At 56.0% G+C, this 23,024-nt stretch overlaps 1 protein-coding gene across 5 annotated transcripts in view; it reads left to right on the top strand.

Moving 5' to 3' along the window:
- Positions 1-23,024, top strand: part of EPHB2 (EPH receptor B2) — a 248,857-nt gene that overhangs the window by 73,376 nt on the left and 152,457 nt on the right. For all 5 annotated transcript variants that reach the window (XM_065575310.1, XM_042852985.2, XM_042852983.2 and 2 more), the window contains one exon: positions 18,873-18,937. In XM_065575310.1, coding sequence (XP_065431382.1) covers positions 18,873-18,937 — 65 coding nt within the window. The remainder of the gene's footprint in view (positions 1-18,872; positions 18,938-23,024) is intronic.

Below are 23,024 nucleotides of genomic sequence, written 5' to 3'. Positions count from 1 at the left end.
AGCCCCGGAGCTGGTGGGCGTAGGCAGAGCAAGAACCCCCCAGTGAAATCATCTGCCGCACAAGTGCAGCAGCCCCTTGATTTCCTCCCCAGCCTAGCACGGTGCCTTACACAAGCCAGTCCTCAGCACCTGGTACCTGGCTAGCCTTCTGCTGACTTCCGAGGCAGGAGGAGCAGACCTGGGACCCGAGTCCAAGGACAGGTGGGCGTCACTCTGAAGCCATAAAGAGCCCAGCTAGCCGGGTGGGGCTGGGGGAGCCTGCGGGAGTCACTCTGAAGCCAGAGGGTGGGTGATGCTTACTGGTTAAGGATATCCGCACCATCCGGGGCCCTTTTCCATCCACCCAGTGTGTGAGCAGACGGCTTCCCCTTCCTTTCCTGCTGGGCCCCTGGCCCGCCACAGGCAGATGGCATGCGTGCCTCATCCTCCCCAGGGCTGGGAACATGGGCTCTTCTCCTGATACCCTCAGCCTGGACTCAGTCCTCGATCCAGTGATACCAGCGGGGTGTAGGACTGCCCCTCCCCGTGCATTGTTATTGCTGACAAAGACCCCACTCCTATGCTCTGAGCTGTGGGGCTGGCCACACACATCCCACTGCAGGGTCAGGCCGGGGCCCGACAGTTCCTGGGGTACATGGAGAATTGCTGCATGGGCGTGAGGCCAGAGCCATGGGCGTCGTTCTGTACTCGGTGCTTTCAAGGGCCAGTGCGGAGAAATTGTCCTGCCCCTGGCTGCCTGCTCCCTGCTGCCCCAGTGCTCCCTGGCACTGCCACACCATGCCCTTGGCTTTCCTTGTTCCCTTAGGGTGGGGGGCCGGGGCGGGAAAAGTGTGTGTGGGGATCCCATTCCAGATCAGTCATCGTTCATTCCCTCTCCCTATCAATCACTCCCTCCCTCTTGGAGGCTAAGTGGATCCCTGAGCAAAGTATCCCGAGTACCCGGTTCACAGCGCAGTGTGCGGTTACTGTGCTGGCGGGTCGGCCGGGGGGATTGGGTTTCAGTTTGTTCCGCTGGCCCCCGGCCAGGCAAAGCAAAGCGGGGTGTTGTAGTGACGGACAAGCAGCTGCCGTTGGGTTTGCAAGACCCTCTTCGCTCTGCCTGGTGAAAATATTATACTAGGCCCCAGTAAAGAGCCAGAGGCAGATAGGGGGCCTTTCAACTGCAAGGAGGATAAATACATCTGCAGCAAAGCTTCTTGGCCAGGCCCAGATGGATTCCTCATTAGCTACCCCTCCTGGACAGGAGTTCGTGGCTGTGCACAGGCTGGCCTGGAGCGCGCGTTCCCGTTTTGATGAGGGATTTTGTGCCACATCAGCACATTTGTGCGTCTGCACGTCACGGAGCCCCAGGCTTGCCACGCTGCGGGAGATCCCAGCGCTCTGCTGAGAGGGAAATGCCTGAGCCCCATTGACAGCTGTGCCAAGGGCCGTCCCTTGGCTCCGCTCGTCACAATGGGGAAGGAACCGGGAACCCTGCCCTGCCTATGTCTGTGCCCAGGGCTGAGGCCTGCATTCTTGTCGCTGTTTTCCTTTGGTCACTTACAGCGTTACCAACTCTTGCCATTTTAATACGAGTCTCATGATATTTGGTGCATCCCTTAAAGCCCCAGCTCCCGGAGTCCTGGCACTCCGAGAGAGCCTGGCCTTTCATTTCTTTTTTTAAAGGAAGTTCCCAGCCCTGCTGACTGCGGAGAAAAGCTTGAAAACGTCCCCCCCCCCCCCCCCCCCGAACCAGAAAGCAAACAGCGAGAACCCCAGACGTATTGTTTCAAAGATCTCCTGAGCTCTAAGCTGACCTCGTGACATTGAGGGCAGTGATAGCGAGTGCTGGGCGTTGGCAGCCTGGCACTGGCGGGGCCAAGGGGCGTTTGGAGATGCCCCTCCTGGGAGCGGTGGCGTCCCTCTCCCCGCATACGTGCATCCCTTCCTGGGGGTTACAGCTCCCGCTAACGTGCTCAGGCCCACCCAAGGCCAAACTGCCCTGTGTCAGGGCAAAGCATGGAGTGTGGGGTCACTGCTGCCTTGGACGGGGCCTTGCTGAGGTGGGAGCGTCACTGCAAGGCCGTCCCAGTACAAGTCAGAGCCACCCTTTGAGCCCGGTTCGTCTGCACCGAGGTCTTGGCGTTGGGTGCGGGGAGCTGTCCGCACTGCCAGGAGAGCAGCCTGGAACTGGCAGGACAGATGCAGCTCCTTGGCTGCCCTTTCTGCGCTGCGTGCCCTGACCCAATGAGATGCTGTAGGTCCAGTTTAGATCCATTTTGCTGCCTGCAGCTCTTGGGCAATGCACCTAATGAGCTTTATACTCCAAGGGCTGAGTTACCATCGACTGCAGTTGAGGGCTTTGATATCCTAAAAAGTGGCATTTAATTATATAGGCAATTACCATCCAGCACTAGCCCAGGAGGGAGTCCCTTCCAGTGTCCATGCAGAGGTCTACTGAGTCAGTTACACTGAAGTGCGAGAAACGTTGGTTTTATTCCCTACCCTGAGAACTAACTAGAGAAGCAGAGTGAGGAAGAGGCTGCAGGGAGGAGCGGCTGGAGGGGAAGAAGGGATTAGAGATGGGAGAGGAGAAATAAAGGGGTGGACTCCAGCTGTTTGGAGCACTTTGCAGCTGGACCCTAGTGCTTGTGAATGAGAAGTGATGGCACAACTGGTGAGCAACACGGGGCCAGATCCTCAATGTCTGTGAACTAGACCACAGTGCACACAGATCCTGTGATGATCCCCCTTCCCCACTTTCCCCCTTGCCAATGCCCCTTAATTTTGACCTTTAGCATCCTCTACTAGTCCTGTCCTGCCTTCTCCTCCCAGCTCGGCCAATAAACCTCAATCCTGAACCAGCCAGCTGGGGAAAAGTGACTGGGGCTCAGGTCCCCAAACTCTTTTCACTTGTGACTTAAGTAGCAAGAGGCTAGTGCGCAAAGCCAGGTGCCCCCCCCCCCCCCCAGGGTATCGACACGGGTGTGATAAGATTTCCGCATGGCCCAGGTTCTGAATCAGCTGGCGGCTGTGTTCCGATGGCGCTACCTGCAGCGTGCTCTGAGCTGGGACTGACCGAGCACAGGCTAGGGTGGCAGAGTGGCTGTAATGCTGTGGATGTCCTTCCAGGGCCAGCCCCGCCAGTGGTGGGCAGAAAGTTGCTCCTTGAAAGCCTCTTCAAAGTGAAAAGGACAGGCACTTACCGTAACTGGGCCGTGGGGAGCTGTGCGGTTTATGGTGGGAAGGAGTCCAGAGTTGTGTCTGCGAGTTCTGAACAGCTGGAGATTTATTTACAATGCCGGGTGTAGTGTGCGAGTCTGCAGATAAACACACGGGAGGGAATAACACAAACAACAACACTGATAAAATGCCGCTTCTGCGAGAGGATCTCACTGAGCTGCAGCTATCGCCAGCCACCAGCGATGGGCCAGCAGCCAGACACCCACTCCCTCCTGCTCCCCGCAGGCCTGCTTTGTCCCTGGCATTGGCAGAGCACCATGTCGGCCAGGACGCAGGTCTGGGCTCTGCATGAAGCAGGCGCTTCCGGGCCTGCCAAGGCATTGCGACGCATCCAGCACTTGCCATGATTCAGGTGGCATCAAAGCTGCTGAACTGCCCCTGTGCCGTGGGCCTTCCCTGGTAGCTCCCTTGTTCTTCTGGGAGCCGCGTGACAGCACCTGCCAGTTAGCACGTGCCAGGCTGCCGCCACCGCCCGAGGCTTGGGGAAGGATGAGAAAAGCAGCCAGGCTCGCTCCTGGGTGGGTAGATCTCTACCCGAGCAGCCCCTCTGCTGAGGCAGCCGGTCGTCTGCCTCGACACTGCCCTTCCTCCGTCTGCTGCGCAAATAACCAGCGTTCACGCTCCTCTAGCGCCTCAAACCAGCTGACCAAGCCAGGCCGTGGCATTGAGACCCAGGGAAGGGACGCGACTGGCCCAAAACACACAGCAAAGAAATGGCAGGGCTGGCACCCTTATTCGCTGCTCTAGCCACTAGACCGGGGTGAGCAAATTTTTTGGCCCGAGGACCACATCTGGAAATAGAAATTGGATGTCGGGCCATAAATGGTCACAAAACTGGGGTTGGGGTGTGGGAGGGAGGGAGGGCTCTAGTTGGGGGTGTGGGCTCTGGGGTGGGGCCAGAAATGAGTTCAGGGTGTGTGTGTGTGGGAGGGGTGAGGGCTCTGGGGTGGGGCTGGGGATGAGGAGTTTGGGGTGTAGGAGGGTGCTCTGGGCTGGGACTGAGGGGTTTGAAGAGCGGGAGGGGGATCAGGGCTGGGGCAGAGGGTTAGGGCGCAAGGCGAGGCTCAGGGGAGCAGGCTCCGGGCGGCGCTTACCTCAAGCGGCTCCCAGAAGCGCCGGAGTGGGGCAAGTCCCAGACCCCACTTCCCAGCAGGAGTTTGAGGGCCAGATTAGAATGGCTGGCGGGCCGGATGTGTCCTGCGGGCCGTAGTTTGCCCACCCCTGCACTACACCTACCACCTCCCTTGCTTTGAGATCCCCAGAGGAAAGGGCCTCAAAGCACTTGACAACGAATTAGGCCTTGTACTCCTTGGGAGGCAGGGGAAGATGCTGAAAATCGCACAGCAACTGAGTGGCAGAGCTAGGACTAGAACCCAGGAGTCCTGAATCTGGTCTGTCTCTGGGCACCACTCGGTTTTCCTCCCTGCCGTTCTGATCGGGCGCTAAGCCAGCGTTCCAGGTACCGCCACTCCTTCGTCCCCAGCCCCGCTCAGCCGTCTCCTTCCCACGCAGGGCCTCTTGGAGCCACTAGCAGCTCACCGCTGTGCAGGGCGGGGAGGGGAGTGTGCTGGGGGGGGCGGTGGAAGTGGCAGGCAGTGCTGCTGGGCTGGGCTGCAGGAGGCTGCGGCCCTTCGGTGTGGGTGGCATGCAGCGGCACGTCGGGTGTGGGGCTCTCTCTGGCACGGTGCCCGTGAAGTTGGCAGTCAGCCCATGCCCAGGAGGCAATGGTGTGGCATTAGCAGGGATTGATGCCTGGGGGTGGGGGGAATGGGAATGTTTGCTGTTGTCTTGCGAGTTCAAATCCTGCTGAGGGTAGGAGTGATTGCCAGTGGTTTGCGGCTGCTCGGCGGTCCCCTTGAGAAAGGAGCTGAGATCTCAGGCCAGTTCCCAGGACACAAACACCCAGGTCAGTGCTCTGAAGGGGCATAACCCCGTGTGCTTCAGGGGATGAGCAACCACTGACTAGCTGGGCTCGCGGGGAAGCGTCCTGCCTTCCTCCCTGCTGGGCTCATAGGCTGCTGGTCTGATCTCCTCTGGCAATTCCTGCCTTCAGGACCGTCCTCGAGTCGCCTTTAAAACCTTGCTGGTGGCAGCTGTGGCGTTTGACCTCTGTCCAGCGGCGCGAAGATCAGCAAGCCCCGAGGAGCGCGAGAGGCCAGGGCAAACAATGCTGGGTTTGAGTGGGGTCCAGATAACCTTTGGTTTCTTGCTGGTGCTCACTGGGTCTGCGGTGCCCATATGTCTGCGCAGCACCTAGCACAGTGGGGCCTCTCGGCACGACTGAATGTGAACTGGAGAGAGAGCTGGGTGCAGCAGTTTGCAGTGTGCCCCTGGGGGAAGTGTGCCTTGCCTGGCGAGAGAGGAGGGGGCTGCTCGTCTGAGCCCGGCTGCCTCCCCATTGAGATCGCTTGGCGTGACAGCTTGTTTGGTGCATGGGAGTTTGCACACTGCTAGCGGCTGCCCTTCCCGGAGCACCAGGGTCGTTGGTGGGGAGTGCCCTGGGGAGGCAGGGGGAATGGAGACACTGTCTGGGGCCCTGCCTGATGGGGTCTCCCTGTCCCGAGCAAGGGAGCCCTCTGCAGCACTGGCCATGCTATTGCTGATCTGCGCTTGGCACTGCACGAGCAGACAAGCCGCCTGCCCCCAGGAAATCAAGGGGTGTCTTGCACTGACTTCAGTGGTGGCAGGATCAGTCCCATGTGATGTTACAGGGGTGACCATGCTGCTGCTGTTCCCTGTTTCCCGGCGGAGCCTGTCTCCCTGCCCCTCCATCCCCGTTGATTCACTCCCTGTCCTCAGCCTTACCTTTTGCCATTGTTTCCTGCCAGTGCTCCACTGATGCTGGTCCAGAGTCGGGGGGTGGGGAGTCCCCCACCAGGGTTAAAGAATCACAGTTTTAAACATTAATTTATAGGCTTGAGCCCAGGTCTCCCGAGCAGGAGTGTGTGTAGGGGCAGGCAGCCTCACCTGGCCTCCTCATGGCAAGCGGTGGGTTCCTGGGGCCAGCAGGGCTGCCAGCGGCTCCTCGGGACCTGACAGGTCTGGGCTGGTCAGGGCACAGAACTGCTGTGCGTTTTCTGGTACTGTCTGAGCGCTGATCCCACCATGGGATGGGCAGGGGCCCAGCTTGGTTTTGGGGTGGGAATGTGGCGTCAGCCTGCATCTGGGAGTGAGCATGGGGTCCGCAGGAAGATGGGAGCCCCAGTGGGGCTGGGGTGTTTACAGGAGCCCATTCAGGGTCACTGTGGGGAAAGGTCCATGTCACTAGGATGGGCAGTGTACCAGCTCTTGTGCACTGGTCACATGTTCTGCATCCCTGCTGCAGGATGGCTTGTGCAGCCTCTCTGTGGTTTGGGGGCAGAAAAACCCAAAGGGAGGGGCAGGAGCCCTGCATGCAGTAGCCTAGCAGGAGAGACACTGCCCTGCAAGCCCTAATCTCCGCTCTGCGACTGAGTGCTGCTAACGGGTCTGTGGCTTGCCAGCCTCTCTTGTGCATCAGCGTCGCACGCTAGTAACTGTCAGTCACCCATTCCACAGAGCGGGTCACTGAGAGCTTACCCAAGATCACCAGACAGAGCTGGAAGTTGCTGATGTAATAGAGCCACATCTCCTCCACTTTGCCATTGTCTTTTAGGAGAAGAATGTCAAATTAGGTGCTGGTGTAACCCACCTGACCCTGGTGGTGGTCTGTGTTACCAGCTAGCAGCTAGACTATATTGCATTGACTCAGGTACTGCTTCCTTGCTAAGAGGGTGGGGTCTTCAGGTCAAGTGGCAAACGCTCAGGCATTTATGTCCTCAGGTTGGTTCCCCAACTGGGATGGTTTGCTGGGGTGCAACCTTGAACTGGGGTACTGGTGAGCCCTCTGTCTTACCAGTGTGGGCTCCCTCTCACACTGTGACGTTGTGGCAAGCTGCAAACCCCTCCGGGTCCTGCACTCACACAGCCATCCACGGGCAGGGACACCCCTAACTGAGGCTAGGTCTATACTACCTGCCTGAATCGGTGGGTAGAAATCGACCTCTCGGGGATCGATTTATCACGTCCCGTTGGGACGCGACAATCGATCCCCGAATCGGCGCTCTTACTCCACCAGCGGAGGTGGTCGTAAGAGCTGCCGACGGGAAGCCGCAGAAGTCGATTTTGCCGCCGTCCTCACAACGGGGTAAGTCGGCTGCGATACGCCGAATTCAGCTACGCTATTCACGTAGCTGAATTTGCGTATCTTAAATCGACTCCCCCGTGTAGTGTAGATGTACCCTGAGTTACATGAATGCTTTCGCCAGCCACTCATGAACCAACAATATAGACGCTCCAGCCAGTTCCCCCCAAATCCCCAGCCTGGCATTCCAGAACTGGACCGTCTTGTCCTGGTCAGAAGCCTGAGCAGTGTACGTTTATAACCTAGTCCACCCCTCACTCAGTGTGGAGAGGACATGCCACCAGCTCTTGTTCCTGAGTAGATTCCCCCAGCACTTCAAGCAAAACCAGCTGTTCTAGGTAGAATATAATACAGATTTATTAACTACAGAAAGAGAGATTTTAAATGATTATAAGTAGCAAGCGTACAGATCAAAGTCAGTCACCTAAGAAATAAAAGAAGAATTGCAGTCTGAGTTCTATAACTAGACAGGGTTTGAATCAAGCAGTGTCTCACCCTGATGGGAGTCCTCTTTTCAGCCTGGGACCACCTCCCCCATTCAAAGTCTTTGTTCTCCAGACGTGTTTCCAGGTGTTGAGTTGTGAGGGGAGGGAGGACAAGCGATGATGTCACTTGCCCCTTTTATAGCTTCTTCCAGCTTGGTGGAAAGATCCTTTGCTATGACATGAGTCAAGCAGTCTCCAGTGTCTGTGTGCTATCTCGGAGAGGTCTCCATTGTATGTAGTTTCTGGGGTAGTCCTTGGGAGCGCGGATTCCCCTTAATGAGCCTTCAATACATCTCGCTCCTCCATTGTTGCTCCTGAAAGGTTGGTTGTGGGTGTTTCCAACCTTACAACACATTTCAGTAACGCACACATAGCAAAACTTCATAACTTCCCGTACAATGACAGCACACGCAATCCGACAGGGTATTAATGTTCAGTAGATCAAGATGTTTAAAATGATCCCTCACAAGGTATACTTTGTACAAAACATTTTATAATTATAGCACCTTAGTGAATATGGGGGTGCCAGGGTGTTGCTTTGGGGTACAGAGTGTCACAACCACATGCCCCAAACAAGGCTGGTGTTACATTCATTAGACCACAATCTACTCCCCGAGCGAGGAACTGAGACCAGGAATCCTGATGTCTAATATTGCACCGTGGCTCACAAGTCACTGTGTAACCTGTTGGCCGTGTGTTTGTTGCACCTCCTGTAGGGGTCAAGCTTCATATAGGACAGCAGCATGCACTCCTCCCCCCACCCTTTCCTGTTAGTTGCTCCTGTAGGCAAAATGACAGAGCTCTGTGCTGTAGCATTCACAGGTGTGGGGTCAGACTCTGCTACTGGGCAGTGCAGGAGTGTGACAAATACACAGCAGCCCTGTAGTTATTCAGGGTTGCAGATGAGTGCTGGGTTGCACAATGGTTTGTTGTTAGAGAGTTGTTTAAAGCACTTGGCTACTGACGCAGATTTTTTGCTGGAGAAGAGCATTATGGCTATGGTACAGAGAGAAATCTGCCCCCTTCACAAACAGATTAAGGAGCAGGTTGGGAGTGTAGCTTTGTGGCAGAGCCTTTCCCTTGCAGAGAGAATTAGCCCCGGGCTCAGCCTGACAAGCCGCCACAGCAGACAGGCGCAGAGCATGGGGGAGTGGACTCGCTCGGCAGGGCAGACAGTTTTCTGGTGCAGTTAGAGGATTATTAATAGATTCAGACTTTCCAGGGCAAGGGGGACCTCTAGGACCATCTAATCCGTTCTGCTGCAGAGCACAGGCCAGGTAACCTTGCCCAGGGCTTTCTGCATGCAGCCCAGAGCTGCTTTCTCTGTGAGAAAGAGGCGTCCATTCGCGAGCTGAACTCTCTGAGTGCCGGGGGATCCACCATCTCCCTGGGTACGTCTCTGCACGGGTTCGTTACTCTGCCTGTAAAAAACTGGGTCTGCCTTCCAATTGGAAGTTTGCCACTTTCAACGTCCAGACGTTGCCTCTTGTTCTGCCTTTCCCTGCTAGGCTGCAGAGCCCTCTGCTCTCAGATACTTGCTCTCTGTGCAGGTACTTACAGACAGTGATGTCACCTATTAACCTCCTATTTGATAAGCTTCCTCTGCCCCCATGCAGCAATAAGACCTGTCCAATTTAAAGAAGAACAGACCCTGGGGGACATTCAGGGTGGCTGGCTGGGGAGATGGGGTGGGGCCAGGTTATGCTTTTTCAAACCTTCACCGTTTTGTTGGTCACTAGTTTAGACTCCATGCCAGCATTTCAAAGAGAGACTGTGAAATCAGGGGCCACTGTGCCTTTAACTAGCTCTGTGCCTGGCATGTGGAGTCTCCTCTCTGGAGCAATCTGGCCCTGCTAGCCTCTCACCAAGGGTACCGGAGTGGATCCGATGTGGAACCCAGGAGCGAGGCAGAGCTACGCCCCTGCAGCCTAGTGATGCATGAATGGATTGCCAATCGCCCCTGGTTCCGTTTGCTGGAAGCCAGAGAATTAACCCCGTCACTGGGTTTGGAAGTAAACAGTGTGTTAGGAAAGAGTCGAGCGTGCTGCCCTGGAGCGCTCAGATGAGTGACGCTGATCCAGGGAGCGGAGCAGGAATGCACGGCAGGCTGTACACCTCGCTCCAGAGCTGTGGGCAGCAGGAAATAGAAAAGAGTGAGTGCTCACCGATCCCAGGTAGGGAATACCTTCCAGGCAGTGCTCAGCAAGAACAAGGCAACAAACGGGAAAATCAGAGGCTTGGAGTGAACTAGTTACTTATGGTTCCACTGTTGATTCACATGCCGGAGAGGAGAAGGGGAGAGCAGCATTTCAGCCAGTAAAGAGCCTCCCTCAAGGCTGCCTTCCCGAGCTGTTGATTGGTCTAATGTTCTGCTGTTGCAATGGAGGGCTCGGATTGCCTAGCAATGAGGTAACGCTTCCAAACAGTTCTTCCTGGGCCCTCTAGAGCCAGTGTCTTCCCAGTGAGGTGTTTGACTTGGTACCGTGTGACATTTTGATTAAAAAACTACAAAGATCGAACGTTAACATGGCACACCGTGGATTAAAAACTGGCTAACTGATAGGTCTCAAAATGTAACCGTGAACAGGGAATTGTCATTAAGCAGGTGTGTTACCAAGTCGGTTCTTGGCCCTGCACTATTAACATTTTTATCAGTGACCTTTAAAGTGTGCAGATAACACACAACTTGGGAGAATGGTAAATAGTGAAGAAGTCAAGTCACTGATACAGAGCGATCTGGATCACTTGATAAACTGGTCACAAGCAAACCGTACATTTTAATATGGCTAAATGTAAGTGTGTACATCTAGGAACAAAGAATGTAGCCCACAGTCCCAGGACGGGGGACTCTATCCTGGGAAGCCGTGACTCTGAAAAAGATTTGGGGCGTTATGGGGGATAATCAGCTAAACACAAGCTCCTGGTGAACGCTGTGGCCAAAAGAGCTAATGGGATCCTGGGATGTATAAACAGGGGACTCTCGAGTAGGAGCAGAGAGGTTATTTTACCTCTGCATTTGGCCCTGGTGTGACTGTTGCTGGAATCCTGTGTCCAGTTCTGGTGCCCGCAATTCTAGAAAGGGGTTGATAAATTAGAGAAGGTTCAGAGAAGATTAAATGATTAATTTAATGACAATGATTAAAGGATTAGAAAACCTGCCTGATAGATGGAGCTCCTTGAGTCTATCACTATTTAATACATGGAAGATTAAGTGGGGTCACAGTTCTTGGGCTGCTGATGGGTGCGTCCTACTGTAGGGACACCGAGAAATCCTTAGGGCACCTCCATTTGCCTCAGTAGGGGTATCGAATATGCACTGAGTTAGAGTCCCTTGCCCATGTATAAGCTCCCTTGCACCGAGTCCCTTTAGTGTGGAGCTTGCCAAACCTGTCTTACCCGGCCAGTAGACCAGGGTCCTTTTCTCCCTGTAGGCCTGGCGGTGGGGATCTGGAAAATGGCCTTCCGGAGGGAAGTTCCCCGAAGACATCCAGGAGTCTCCTGTGGAGCTGTAGAGCCACCATCTGCTCTCTCCAAGAGCTGCCTGGCAACTGCCGGGAACTTCCTCCTTTTCAGCCCTTATTCCACCCCTGACATGATTGACAGGGCCAGGGGGGTGGGGCCAGCCTTGCCCACACCCCTTCGTCACTGGTGTAGGGTTTATAAACCCCATCACAAAGGGGTGACTTAATTACTGTCGGTAAGTATCTACACGGGGAACAAATATTTAATACTGGGAGCTTACCTACACGACCGCTTAAGTTGATGCAACTTACGTCACTCAGGGGTGTGAAAAAGCCACCCCCGAGCAACGCAAGTTACATCGACTCACAGCGCTGTCCACACCGCGCTGTGTCGGTGGGAGACGATCCCCCACCGACACAGCTTCCGCCTCTCATTGAGGTGGAATAATTATGCCTCTGGGAGAGCGCTCTCCCGTCGGCTTAGCACGCCTTCACCGGATGCGCTACCGTGACACATCTGCATCGATGCAGCTGTGCCGATGTAGCGCGGGAGTGTAGACTAGCCTGGGCTCTTCATTCTAGCAGAGAAAGATCTAGGAAGTTGAAGCGAGGCAAGTTCAGACTCGAAATAAGGTCTACATTTTGAACAGTGAAACTTTGGGACAGTTTACCAAGGGATGTGGTGGAGTCTCCGTTGCTGACCATTTTAAAATCCAGAGTGGATGTTTTCCTCACCGATCCGTTCTAGGAATGATTGTGGGGCAGGTCATAGAATCATAGAATATCAGGGTTGGAAGGGAGCTCAGGAGGTCATCTAGTCCAACCCCCTGCTCAAAGCAGGACCAGTCCCCAACTAAATCATCCCAGCCAGGGCTTTGTCAAGCCTGACCTTAAAAACCTCTAAGAAAGGAGATTCCACCACCTCCCATTCCAGTGCTTCACTACCCTCCTAGTGAAAAAGTTTTTCCTAATATCCAATCCAAACCTCCCCCACTGCAACTTGAGACCATTACTCCTTGTTCTGTCATCTGCTACCACCGAGAACAGTCTAGATCCATCCTCTTCGGAACCCCCTTTCAGGTAGTTCAAAGCAGTTATCAAATCCCCCCCTCATTCTTCTTTTTTGCAGACTAAACAATCCCAGTTCCCTCAGCCTCTCCTCATAGGTCATGTGCTCCAGCCCCCTAATCATTTTTGTTGCCCTCCGCTGGACTCTTTCCAATTTTTCCACATCCTTCTTGTAGTGTGGGGCCCAAAACTGGACACAGTACTCCAGATGAAGCCTCACCAATGCCAAATAGAGGGGAATGATTGCGTCCCTCGATGTGCTGGCAATGCCCCTACTTATACAGCCCAAAATGCCGTTAGCCTTCTTGGCAACAAGGGCACACTGTTGATTCATATCCAGCTTCTCGTCCACCGTAACCCCTAGGTCCTTTTCTTCAGAACTGCTGCCTAGCCACTTGGTCCCTAGTCTGTAGCAGTGCATGGGATTCTTCTGTCCTAAGTGCAGGACTCTGCACTTGTCCTTGTTGAACCTCATCAGGTTTCTTTTGGCCTAATCCTCTCTGGCCTGTGCCCTACCGGAGGTCAGAGTAGATGATCACAATGGTCCCATCTGGCCTTGCAACCTCTGACTAGCTGGGGGGTTACATTAAGGAGCGTTGGAGATGTCCAGAGGACAGGTGCTGGAGAGGACGAGCAGACAGTGCACCTTTGGGGCTGTATCTGTGTAAGCCTCTGATCTTTTCACCTTTTTGCTGCGCACAATGAGACCCTCTGGCCACCTTCCCCCCGCTCCTCATGCTGGGCGCTAAAAGCAGAGAGGAATCCCATCGTTGGTGCTTGCTGCAGGGTGCTTTGATTCTTCACTTGTCAGGACCCATCAGCAGGAGGCAGCATCTCTGGGAGGCCTCCCAGGGCTGCTGGATTGTGGTTCCCATTGTGATTGGCTCCGACGCTGCGAGGAAGTCGGTGCCATCTGCTGACACTGTAGAGTGGCAGCCTGCGATCTAGCACACGTCGAGAGTCCCCCAACCGGGAGCTGACGGCGGGTGAAATAATGATTGATTGGTGTCTCTGGCACAACAGTGCTGCGTTTCCATGTGCAGCCACCCAGGAGTCGGACGATGGCCTGAAATCACTGGTAGAGCAGGACAGAGATGTCCGCCATATGGCTGCTGCTAGCATGGTTTCAACCTTCGTGTGGATGGGCTGCTAAGGCAGTCGCTCTGTCTAGCTGGACAGGTTTTTAATTTCCTGCCCCCTTCCCCGTCTATCCTGTCATATCGCCTCCTCTCTCTGGTTTTTAAGTTTTCGTTTGCTAGCCAGACCAGGGCAGGGGCTAGGGACTTGTGATGCCGAATGGGCGGCTGTGGAGGGAGGAGTCCCTGTTACGTTGATAATCTCCATATCTGCAGAACATAACTAGAGCTGAACAAAAAGTGACTCCAAAGGCCACGGTGCTAACGAATGCTGGGGGCTCTCTGTCGAGTGTTTGCCCTTCCTCTGCTGTGTGTAGGCAATGCAAGCAGGAAAGGCAACGTGCCAGTTTCCAAGCAGAACAAGTTTCCCATTATAGCCAGTAAAACCAGCAGCTCCTCCAGGTGGTTCCATGAAGTCACCATGGACCCAGTTGTGGCACAGTGGAAGAACAGAAATTACACTGCAGACGCTTCAGAACCCGCAGAAAGAAAAGTTCCGCCTGTTTCCTCATTTCAAATCTCCTTGGGCCTATGTGCCTCAGCTGCTCTCCCTGCTGTGTTGGCAATGCGACCTCCACTCAGCACCGCGGTGTCATTAAAAACTAACCACCTGGGAGGACAATGCAGCGGCCGGGAGCCCTGGATCATGCACTGCAGGAATGCCCCGTCCTACGTCCAGGCCAGTCTCCTGCCTGCACTTCACTGGCCAGAGACCGGGCTGGGTTGGAGCGCCCCTCCCCTGACCCGGAAGCCAGTGACCGCCCTAGCAGGGGGAGCTAAAGCTCACAAGGCTGGTTAGGACTGACCATCACATGTCCACATGCTTCTACTGCGTCCTATCCTCACGAGCCGTGCCCGGGGCTAACGTGCTTGGCAGATGCGCAGCCTGAGGGCTGATTGTGAGGACTTCCCCACCCACCTCTGAAGCTAGATGACTGCTGGAACGGTGAGCATTCAGGAGGCAGATTTGGGGGGGGAAAGCCCCGTCGTATGCCCCGCCCCCCACGCGTCACCTCTGCCTGCGCGAGCATTCAGCCCAGCCCGAGTCTGCTCTGGCACTTCAACTATCCAGCTCCCACTGGGCATGCTCAGAGGCTTAGCCTGGCCACTCCCATTCTCTGTCCTAGTACCTTACTTTCAGGGTCCCTCCCTTGCTCTCGAACACCTTGTGTCCCTGCAAAGTCAGCTGCCACTTCCACAGGTTAAGCAGTGCTTTGTGTAAGCCCAGAGCAGGAAGCACCTCCCTAGCGAGGGACCACCTCTGCTTCCTGGAGGACAGCTGCTGAATGCCTCCTCCTCTGGGTGCCTCCTCCTTGCTCCGCCCCCCGACCCCCAAGTGCTGGACAGAGCAGGAAGGGGGCGGCTTCCCTTCCAGCAAAGGTTCCCCAAGAAGCACAAATGGCAGATTTCCTGTGCTGCCCAGGAGAGCAGCCCTACGCCAATGAACCCGGCTAGGTGTGCCAGACTAGGCCTTCCTGTGACATGACCTAACCAAGGGACACATGGGGGAGCTAGCTAGAGGGGCTGCATGGAGCTAGGGGAGTGAGGCTGGGGAGGTAGGTTGGGCAGTAGGACAGGGGAGTGAAGGCTCACTCCTACTCCAGCCCTTTGCTGGCTGTGGAATGACGGAGGCGGCAATCTCTGTCAGCTTCCTTTGGCAAAAGTCACATAACGTGTCTCCTTTTTAATATAAAACGAGCTGGTATCTGGGACTCAGACCCCGGTCTAGCACCGTTTCAAAGCACTTACAAAACTTCAAGCACATGCTAAAGTGCTTTGCTGGATTGGGGCCTTAGTCTGGAGCTGCGCAGGCCTAAAGTCTGAAGTGTCCCGTCCCAGCCCTTTGGTAGCTGGAGGGAGTGGAGGAAAGGTGAGATCCCAGGCTACGTTTCATGGGGAACTGCATCCAACTCCTAAACACCTCAATAGCTTGACTTTGAGTGTCCCTGAAAATGCACTCTTCACCCTGCGTGTGCGCTGCACGTTACTCAGACCTAGGAAAGGGATCTAAGCCCTGCTATAACCGCAAACCTCAGTGCAGCCCTAGCCATAGACTCTCCGTCACACACTCTCACCTGGGACTGTCTGGGATGCTCTCATTGGGGTCAGGAGGTATTTTAGTCCCAAGCCTGTTTTCAGGCAATTAGAGCTTTCTGCAAACAAGTCCCCTTTGGGCAACCGTTTCAGAGAAGGCTGCTCACTAGTTAAGATACGGTCTTCTGTGGAAGCATCAGACTTTCCCTGAACCCAGCCTTCCGTGTGGGCTTTGAAGTTGGAGGAAATTTGTTTAGAAATAACAGTTAAAATATTTTTTCCAATACATTTTAGCATGAAAGTCGAGCACAACACAGAAAGACAACGTAAACCCTACGCACACAGGCCAAGAGCAAACACAGCGACTCATATCTATGCTAATGAGAGGACTCCTCCAAAGGAGAAGTCATTGTCAGTACTGTCTCATCAGGAACCTATCTCATCGTGGGTTTTTAAGTCCTGCTTATACGTTGGGGTGACTAGATGCAGTTACGTTGCCAGTATTGTAAGGTATCTTGTCAGCACTAATACAGCGGTGTGTGAGGATTGCTAGCTCTCGCCTACGAAAGGTATTAAGGAGAAACGGACAAGAACAGCACTTGAAGTATAAGATTATATTGTGTATGTGGCATAGGCCCTGCATTTTACTTTTCCCCACGGGGGTACGCCCGAGGCCCCGCCCCCACTCCACCCCCTCCCCCGAGGGCCAACACTTGCCCTGCCTCTTCCTGCCCCCATTCCGCCCCCCGTGAGGCCTCCGCTCATTGCTCTCTGTCCTCCCCCAAATTGCCAAACAGCTGTGGCTGGTGGGTACTGAGCACCCACGATTTTTTTCTGTGGGTGCTCCAGCCCCGGAACACCCATGGAGTCGGTGCCTATGGTATGTGGCATGCTCATCTGGTAACGCTTCCAGAGGCAAGTGGCAGGAGCGTGGTATCTGGGTCCCCCAGTGCAGACCAGTTAGCCTAGCTCTGTGGGCCTGGGCCCTTGCTGTGTCGCCCCCACTCAGCCTCCCTGGGTCTGACGGCATGTGACCTCAGGAGGCTGCCTGGAGGGAGTACTTCCACACTGCTAACCGGGAGCATCTCTCCAGCGGGGCCCCTCCAGAGTCCCAGCCTCTGATTCCTCTGTCTTCCCCGCCAGGACCACTGCGTCGGAAGGTGCCCAGCACACCTGGCAGGGTTTGTGCTGCCAGCCCGTCCCCTGCCCTTGCCTTTGGGTCTCCCCGTCCCACGTTGTGCGCTGTGGGCGGGTTAACAGAGCCCGTGCTGTGTGGCTCCATCGCACAGGTGGCCAAGCGTACCTGGGCCTGGCCTGTTCCTAAACACGAAGAAGCAACAATCAAAGGGATTCTGTGTTTAAAAATAAATCAGTCCCTGAATGAAAGGCTGAGATGGTAAAACCCCTGTGACCTGCGTCACCCCTCAGCAGCCCCAAATCCAGCCCTCCCTGCTGTTGCCACGCTCAGCCCTTTGCGGTGGATGGGGACGGGGGGCCCAGGCATGAGACTGACCTTGCGTGAGCGTGGCTCTGTGTGGCAGAGTGCAGGGTGTGGGAGAACCTGGAGGGGGATGTGGGGGTCTTCAGTTTCCAGCTCCCCCCCTCTGCAGCCCGGCGGGGCACTGTGAAAGCGCTGCAGTAGTACCCACCCCCATGCTTGGTGTGGCTATTGTTAACACGGGGAAAACAACATATTTTTCCTAATTTTGTTCAGAGAAAAGGCTGGACCATTTTATCTGAAACTTTCCAGAACATCTCCACCTGAGGCAGACACCTGGCAAGGAAAATTTCAGACGGAATGGTTACATTTTGGCAAATGTATAAGAAATTGAAAGAAGGATCTTATAATGGAAAGTATCTGGCAGCCTTAACGGTCACCATTGCAACCTGCACTGTCTATAAAACGTTGTCTATTTTATTCTCAGTCCTGACTGGCTGAAACATCATCTGACCTAAAGCCTTTGGACCCATGTTGGCTGGAAAATCAGCCTTAATGTTAGTTTAATGTCGTTTAAATCCTTAAATCAGGGTTTTTCCCTGTGCAATACAAGGTGCTGTTTGGCCGCGCTGCTGACCATGATTCTTACCGTGCAAAGTGGTGGCAAAACGTCGTATTCTTCAGCTCTCTAAGCAGAGGAGCCTCTGTTACCGCTCGCTGGGCTGCAGTTCCTGAACTGCCGTTTCCGAGCGGCTGCCACGTATTTCGTTAGGGTTCTAGATTTGTAAAGGGGGAAACCCGCCCGTGGAGGAGCGGACTTCACACGTGGACGGTGTGCAACGGTTGGGCTGCAGCCCCCTGTAGGTACAGATTGTGGGTGAAGCAAGGTGGGCAGGGCCGTGCTCAGAGATGGACCAATGCCAGGGCTCTCCGAGGCCGAGCCTGAGCACCACGACGGCTCAGACAGCTGCCGCTGCTTGTGCACACGTGGCACGTAGGGTTAAATGCCGACCCCCAGCGCAGAGTGGATGGGTTCCTCTACGCAGACGGGCGGGATTGGCAGCACGATAACACGGCTGAACCCAGCCGTTTCAGCACTTCCTACATGGAGCTTAGCTCCTGCTTGGGGCAAGGCAGACCAGGGAAGGGGTGGGGCAGGGGGAGCTACCACCAGGGGCTACTCTCGCCTTAGGTAGACTAGGCAGCTGCCATGGGCTGCAGATTTGGCCCGGCTGCCCCTCTGTCATGCCAGAGAGCGGCTAGGCCAAATCTGTGTGGTATTGCGACCCTGGGTGCCAGGTCACAACACCACTCACTCTAATTTGGCCTGGCTCCCGCTCCATCATGACCAGCTGCCCTAGGCTAGGCGCGGGGGTGCAGCACACTAACACGCCAGATTGTCTTGAGTGACCTCTGTCTGCCCCTCCGTGGATCAGCCCATTATGAGCCTGCGGGAGGGACTGGAGAATTCTCCCCAGCCCATGGTCCGGAGGGAGATCCCCAGTGCACGAGCGGAGCTGGGGCTGGGCTTGGCGCCAAGGGCCGGATCCAGTGCCCACTGGAGGCGAAGGGCAGGCTCTCCGTGGATCGTGCCCTAGCTGAGCAGGGGCCCCCCTCCTTGTGGAGAGCAGGCGGAACCCAGCTCTGGAGGGGGTCACCAGCGGTATGAGAAGAGACAAGATGCTAACCTGGGGCGGAGGCTGCTCGCTGCCCAGGCTCAGAGCTGGTTTCTGCACCAATCTGCTTGTTCAGGCTCCTGCCCTGAGCCGTGCCTGGAGGCCTTCCTGGGGCGGGTGAATGGCTCTGCTGTGCTGCTCACTCGGACCTGCCTCCCCTTGACGGCTCTTTTTTGTAATCTCCCCGCAGAAACGCTAATGGACTCCACCACGGCGACGGCAGAGCTGGGCTGGACAGTGCATCCTCCCTCAGGGGTGAGTTCTGTTCTCCTCGGGACGTGGGCCCTGCATCCAGGGGATTTAAGGGACCAGTGGTGGACCACCCAGATTGGGGCTGATAAGTAATCCCAGATGTTACAAAAAGTGATTCACCGAAACAGGGCCAAAACCAAAACAAGCAGACGGCAAAAACACACACCCCCCTTCCTGAATTCTGAGATTTTGAAAATGTTTGATGTGGGGTAACATTTTAAAAAGCATCTGTGTGATTAGGAGCCGAATTCTCATTGGCTGTCAATCGGACTGAAACGCCTCCGGGGTTACGTCCCTTTTGAAAACGGCAGTCGGGTGCTTTTGAAGCTGTAGCCCACTTGCCATAGTCGCTGGAACGCTCGGAGGGGGGTGGGAGATTCAGCAAAGGCTTCATCACAAAATTTCCCAGATATTTTTTTTTTCTTAATTGTCAAAATGTGAGAAATGTCAGTTATGCGGGTTGGAAAAGGCCAGGGATGCTGACCCCAAACGCGCCCGCTGCGGGCCCAGCGCCCGTCGTGAACTGGCTGAGATTAGCAAGTGAAGCTGGCCTGGCTTCTCTGTCTGGTCGGGGAGCAGCTAGACAGCTCAGCTCCTGGAAGTAGCGTGGCAGAGGGGTCCCGCCTTTGCCCTCGCCATAAGGGATAGTGGCATCTCCTCCTGGCAAGAAGTGCTGCGGTCCCAGGGAATTAGCACCGAGGAAGCCAGTCACTGTGGGTCAGATCTGCCAGTGGTGACGCAAACAAGAGGGACCCTCCCGGTCACACATGCCAAATGTCTAGAGAGGTTGTTTTCCCTGTAGGTTCGTTCCATGTCTGATGTGAGGTGAGTTTGTGGCTCTCAGTCAGGGCAGTGGGCCCCAAACTGTGTGGGGCGCATGGTGGGACTCATGCCAGCCCCCGCGGGGGGGGCAGGGAGGGAGCACCACCCAGTCCCGCTCTGTGCCCAGCACCACTCCGGCCCTGCCCCCAGCCGCAGCTGTGGCCCCTGCTCCGCTCCCAGCCTCTGGCCACGGGGGGGATGGATGCATTCCATTACTGGGGGGGGAGGGCGAGAGGAGAAGTTTGGGCGCTGCTGGGTAAGGGCTTAGTGCTCTCTGCACAGGCCTTGCCACCGCAGGGGCCCTGACTCCCTTCCTTGCTGGCAGCCTCAGGACAGAGGCCGAGGAGTGACTGAGCTCCCCTCTCCTCTCCGAGGGGCCCCTCGGCCTCAGCCACGTGCTCACAGTGGGGGCAGCGTGGGGAAGCTTGGCTGCCCCACTGCTCACGCTGCTGCTGCTCGGCAGCCAACTGGACACTTTCCATTTTCTGGGCTGCTAATCAGCCCCTTCCACCAGTGTGGATGGCCCTGGCCTCTCGGCCAAGGTTCAGCCTGGAATAGGATTTTACCTTCAAGTTAGGAACTCCTGAGGGAGCAGGTTCCTGTGGAGCGTCTGCCCCGTTTGTAACCACGGTAGGACCAGTGGGAGTATCTGCGAAAGGCTTCGTGTAACTTTACTGCGAGGCTGGGCCGTTAACGGGCCTCTGCTGGAGAGGATCCCTGGGAAAGACGTGACCTGCTCGCAGATGGGATTCACGTGCCTGCCGCAGCCCCACCACACAGCCCCCAGAATGCCAGGCACACACACACCCCTTCCATCTCCTGGGAACAGAGCAGGGTTCTGGGCCGCAAACCCTGGTCACAAACCAGAGCAGCTCCCTGCAGACAAGGCGGAGGCCAGGCCTCCGCCCAGGGGCTAAGTGGTTAACTGGGGTTTCTGCTCCATTTCGGGCAGTGAAAGGAGCCCTGACATGTAGTTTGGAGTGGATCATTCTCCTTCAGCACCTTAACACGGGTCTAATCTGGGTGGCGAATGCCCTGAGCGATGTGTGTGAACCCTGCCCAGCCTGGCACTGAGAAGTCAAAACGCTAGTCCCTGTCTGGGTTGGACCTACACTGCCTAGCCCAGAGCTTTCCTCGGGTGCAGCGGGAGCAGCACGTCCCAGGGAGCCATGCAAGCGCCCCAGGAATGCTAGCGCAGGGACAGGGCAGCTTGGAAGGGGAGAGTGAGGGAGGTTCACCATCCTGACAAGGCCAAAGCCCAGGTGGAGGGCAGGTGGATGGCGGGCGTGGGGCGGGGTGGGATCTGTTTCAGCTTCCCAGATGATGGTCTCCCAGTCAGCGGAGAGCGAAGCTACAGCAAACAAAGGCCTGGCCCGGCTGGCCGTGCCCCTTGGAGGTGAGCAGAGCGGCCCCCTCTCCTCGTCAGGAATGGGACGCGCTCTGCGAGGCTCACGAGTTCTTGTCTCGGCAGAGTGGGGTGGAGGCCTGCTCTCGCCCACCCAGAGTTGTGCAGGGAAGGCTGGGGTGTAATGGGGTGCAAGGTGCCCCCTGCCCCACTCTGGGTAGATCCTGCAAAGGATCAGGCTGCCTTTCCTGGCAGAGCGGGGCTGCGAGCGAGAAGGAAATACTGCACCGATACGCTAATGGCAAAGAGGGGCTGGCGGGGCAGCTCCTTCCTTTAGCAGAGCCCACCTCCTGGGGGCCCGGGGCCTCCAAAAACGTGTCCTTGTAACCCGCTGGGGGGTGTCTTCCAGGGTCCCCTCGGGGAGTCCCCAGAGGACAGGAGTCTGTGACAGCCCGAGCCAGGCAGCTTGGCTCTCTAGTTGTGTGCTGGCCAAGAGAGCAGACATGACATGCTGCTCCTATTGGCTGCACTGTTGGGCCAGGGATCAGTCAGGGGCTCTGGAGGGTCTCATGTCTTGGCTGCTGGTTGAGTCCAGCCCAGGCTGATGCCTTGTGTAAAATGAGCCGACAGATCTCAGGCTAGTTCCTGGCATCCCCGTTCTATGAGGAGCGATCCCACGTGGCACTAACGGAACCTTTCATGGAAGCAATGGGTCCCAGAGCCCAAATTCCACGGTCGACCCCAGGCTTCAGGCCAAGCTTGTGGGCGGAGTGGGAGCTTGCACTGCCCCCGTGGTGTCTGCTCTGTGTGGAACAGAGGCCTTTGGGCTGCATGGTTCGTGCTGCTGCAGCACCTGGCACAGCGCAGGCACGTTCTCGCACTCAGCGTCAGAAAAGGAAAGTAGACGATGATGTTACAGCCCCAGTTTTCTCTCTGGACCATGCAGAGTGCAGTGCGGGGTTGGCCCCTACAACTCCGCATCGTCCCATCTCGGGGTGGGGACAGGAGGCAGGGCTCCGGATGAGGTTATTCACCAGGCCCCCCAGCACAGACCGGGAGATGCAGGGCTGAGACGGCATTTTACTTTGGAGAAAAAAATATGGAAACGCCCAGTAAATTCCCGAGACCTCTGCCTCCCTCGTAAAGGAGCGTTGAAAGGCACAATGGGAGTTTTGCCATTCACTGCCGTGGAGCCAGGATTTCACCCCGGGAGTCTGACTCCATTGCCCTTCTTCGGGCCGTCAGTTGTACCAGTGCAATGGTGAACCGCTGCCATTCACTCCCTTTGCCCAGCTGTGAGTGACGGCTCCGGGGGAGGGTGATGGAGACTCTGGCCCTTCATGGGTTTCTTTGCAGTTTACTTTTTAAAATCTCAAGTAACCCTTTCCCCTGTGACAGTGGAATGGGCCGGGAGGGGAGAGCCCTTCCACCAGAGCCCAGGCAGTGCTAGACACATGTAGGTACTTTAATGACCCTTGGAGAGTCTCCTCTGCCAGTCAGTGCACGTATCTCCCACTAACGCGAGTGGAAACCAAGTAACCACCCGGGAGAATAGAGCCCCTGGCCTGTGTGGTGGCTTTGTCCTGGCCCGGCAGTGGCAGGGTAGTGCACCACCACGTATCCTTCGGCTGCTCCCTCCTTCGATGCATCAGCCATTCCCAGTAGCGGCCTGCGTGGCGCATTAGATGAGTATGAAGTGTTTGAGGCGTGTGCCCTGGCTCAGGGAGCCCGGAGACTGGGAGGGACTCAGTGTACGTTGGCATTAGACCCTGGGGTGGCTGCACCTAGGCAGAGCCCTAGTGTAGACACAATTGACCCTGCTGCAGCGCAGTTTGTACCGATGCAGCTGACCCCACATTGAAGCTGGCTTCTCTCCCCTCCCCCTCCCTCCCCCCCAGGCAGCCTGAGCCTTTGCCTGTCAGG

The sequence above is a fragment of the Chrysemys picta genome, chromosome 21 (assembly GCF_011386835.1).
Source record: "Chrysemys picta bellii isolate R12L10 chromosome 21, ASM1138683v2, whole genome shotgun sequence".
In the NCBI taxonomy this organism is placed as follows: Eukaryota; Metazoa; Chordata; order Testudines; family Emydidae; genus Chrysemys; species Chrysemys picta.
Note: the sequence above shows the minus strand (reverse complement) of the source record. Positions and strands in the feature narration are given on the sequence as shown.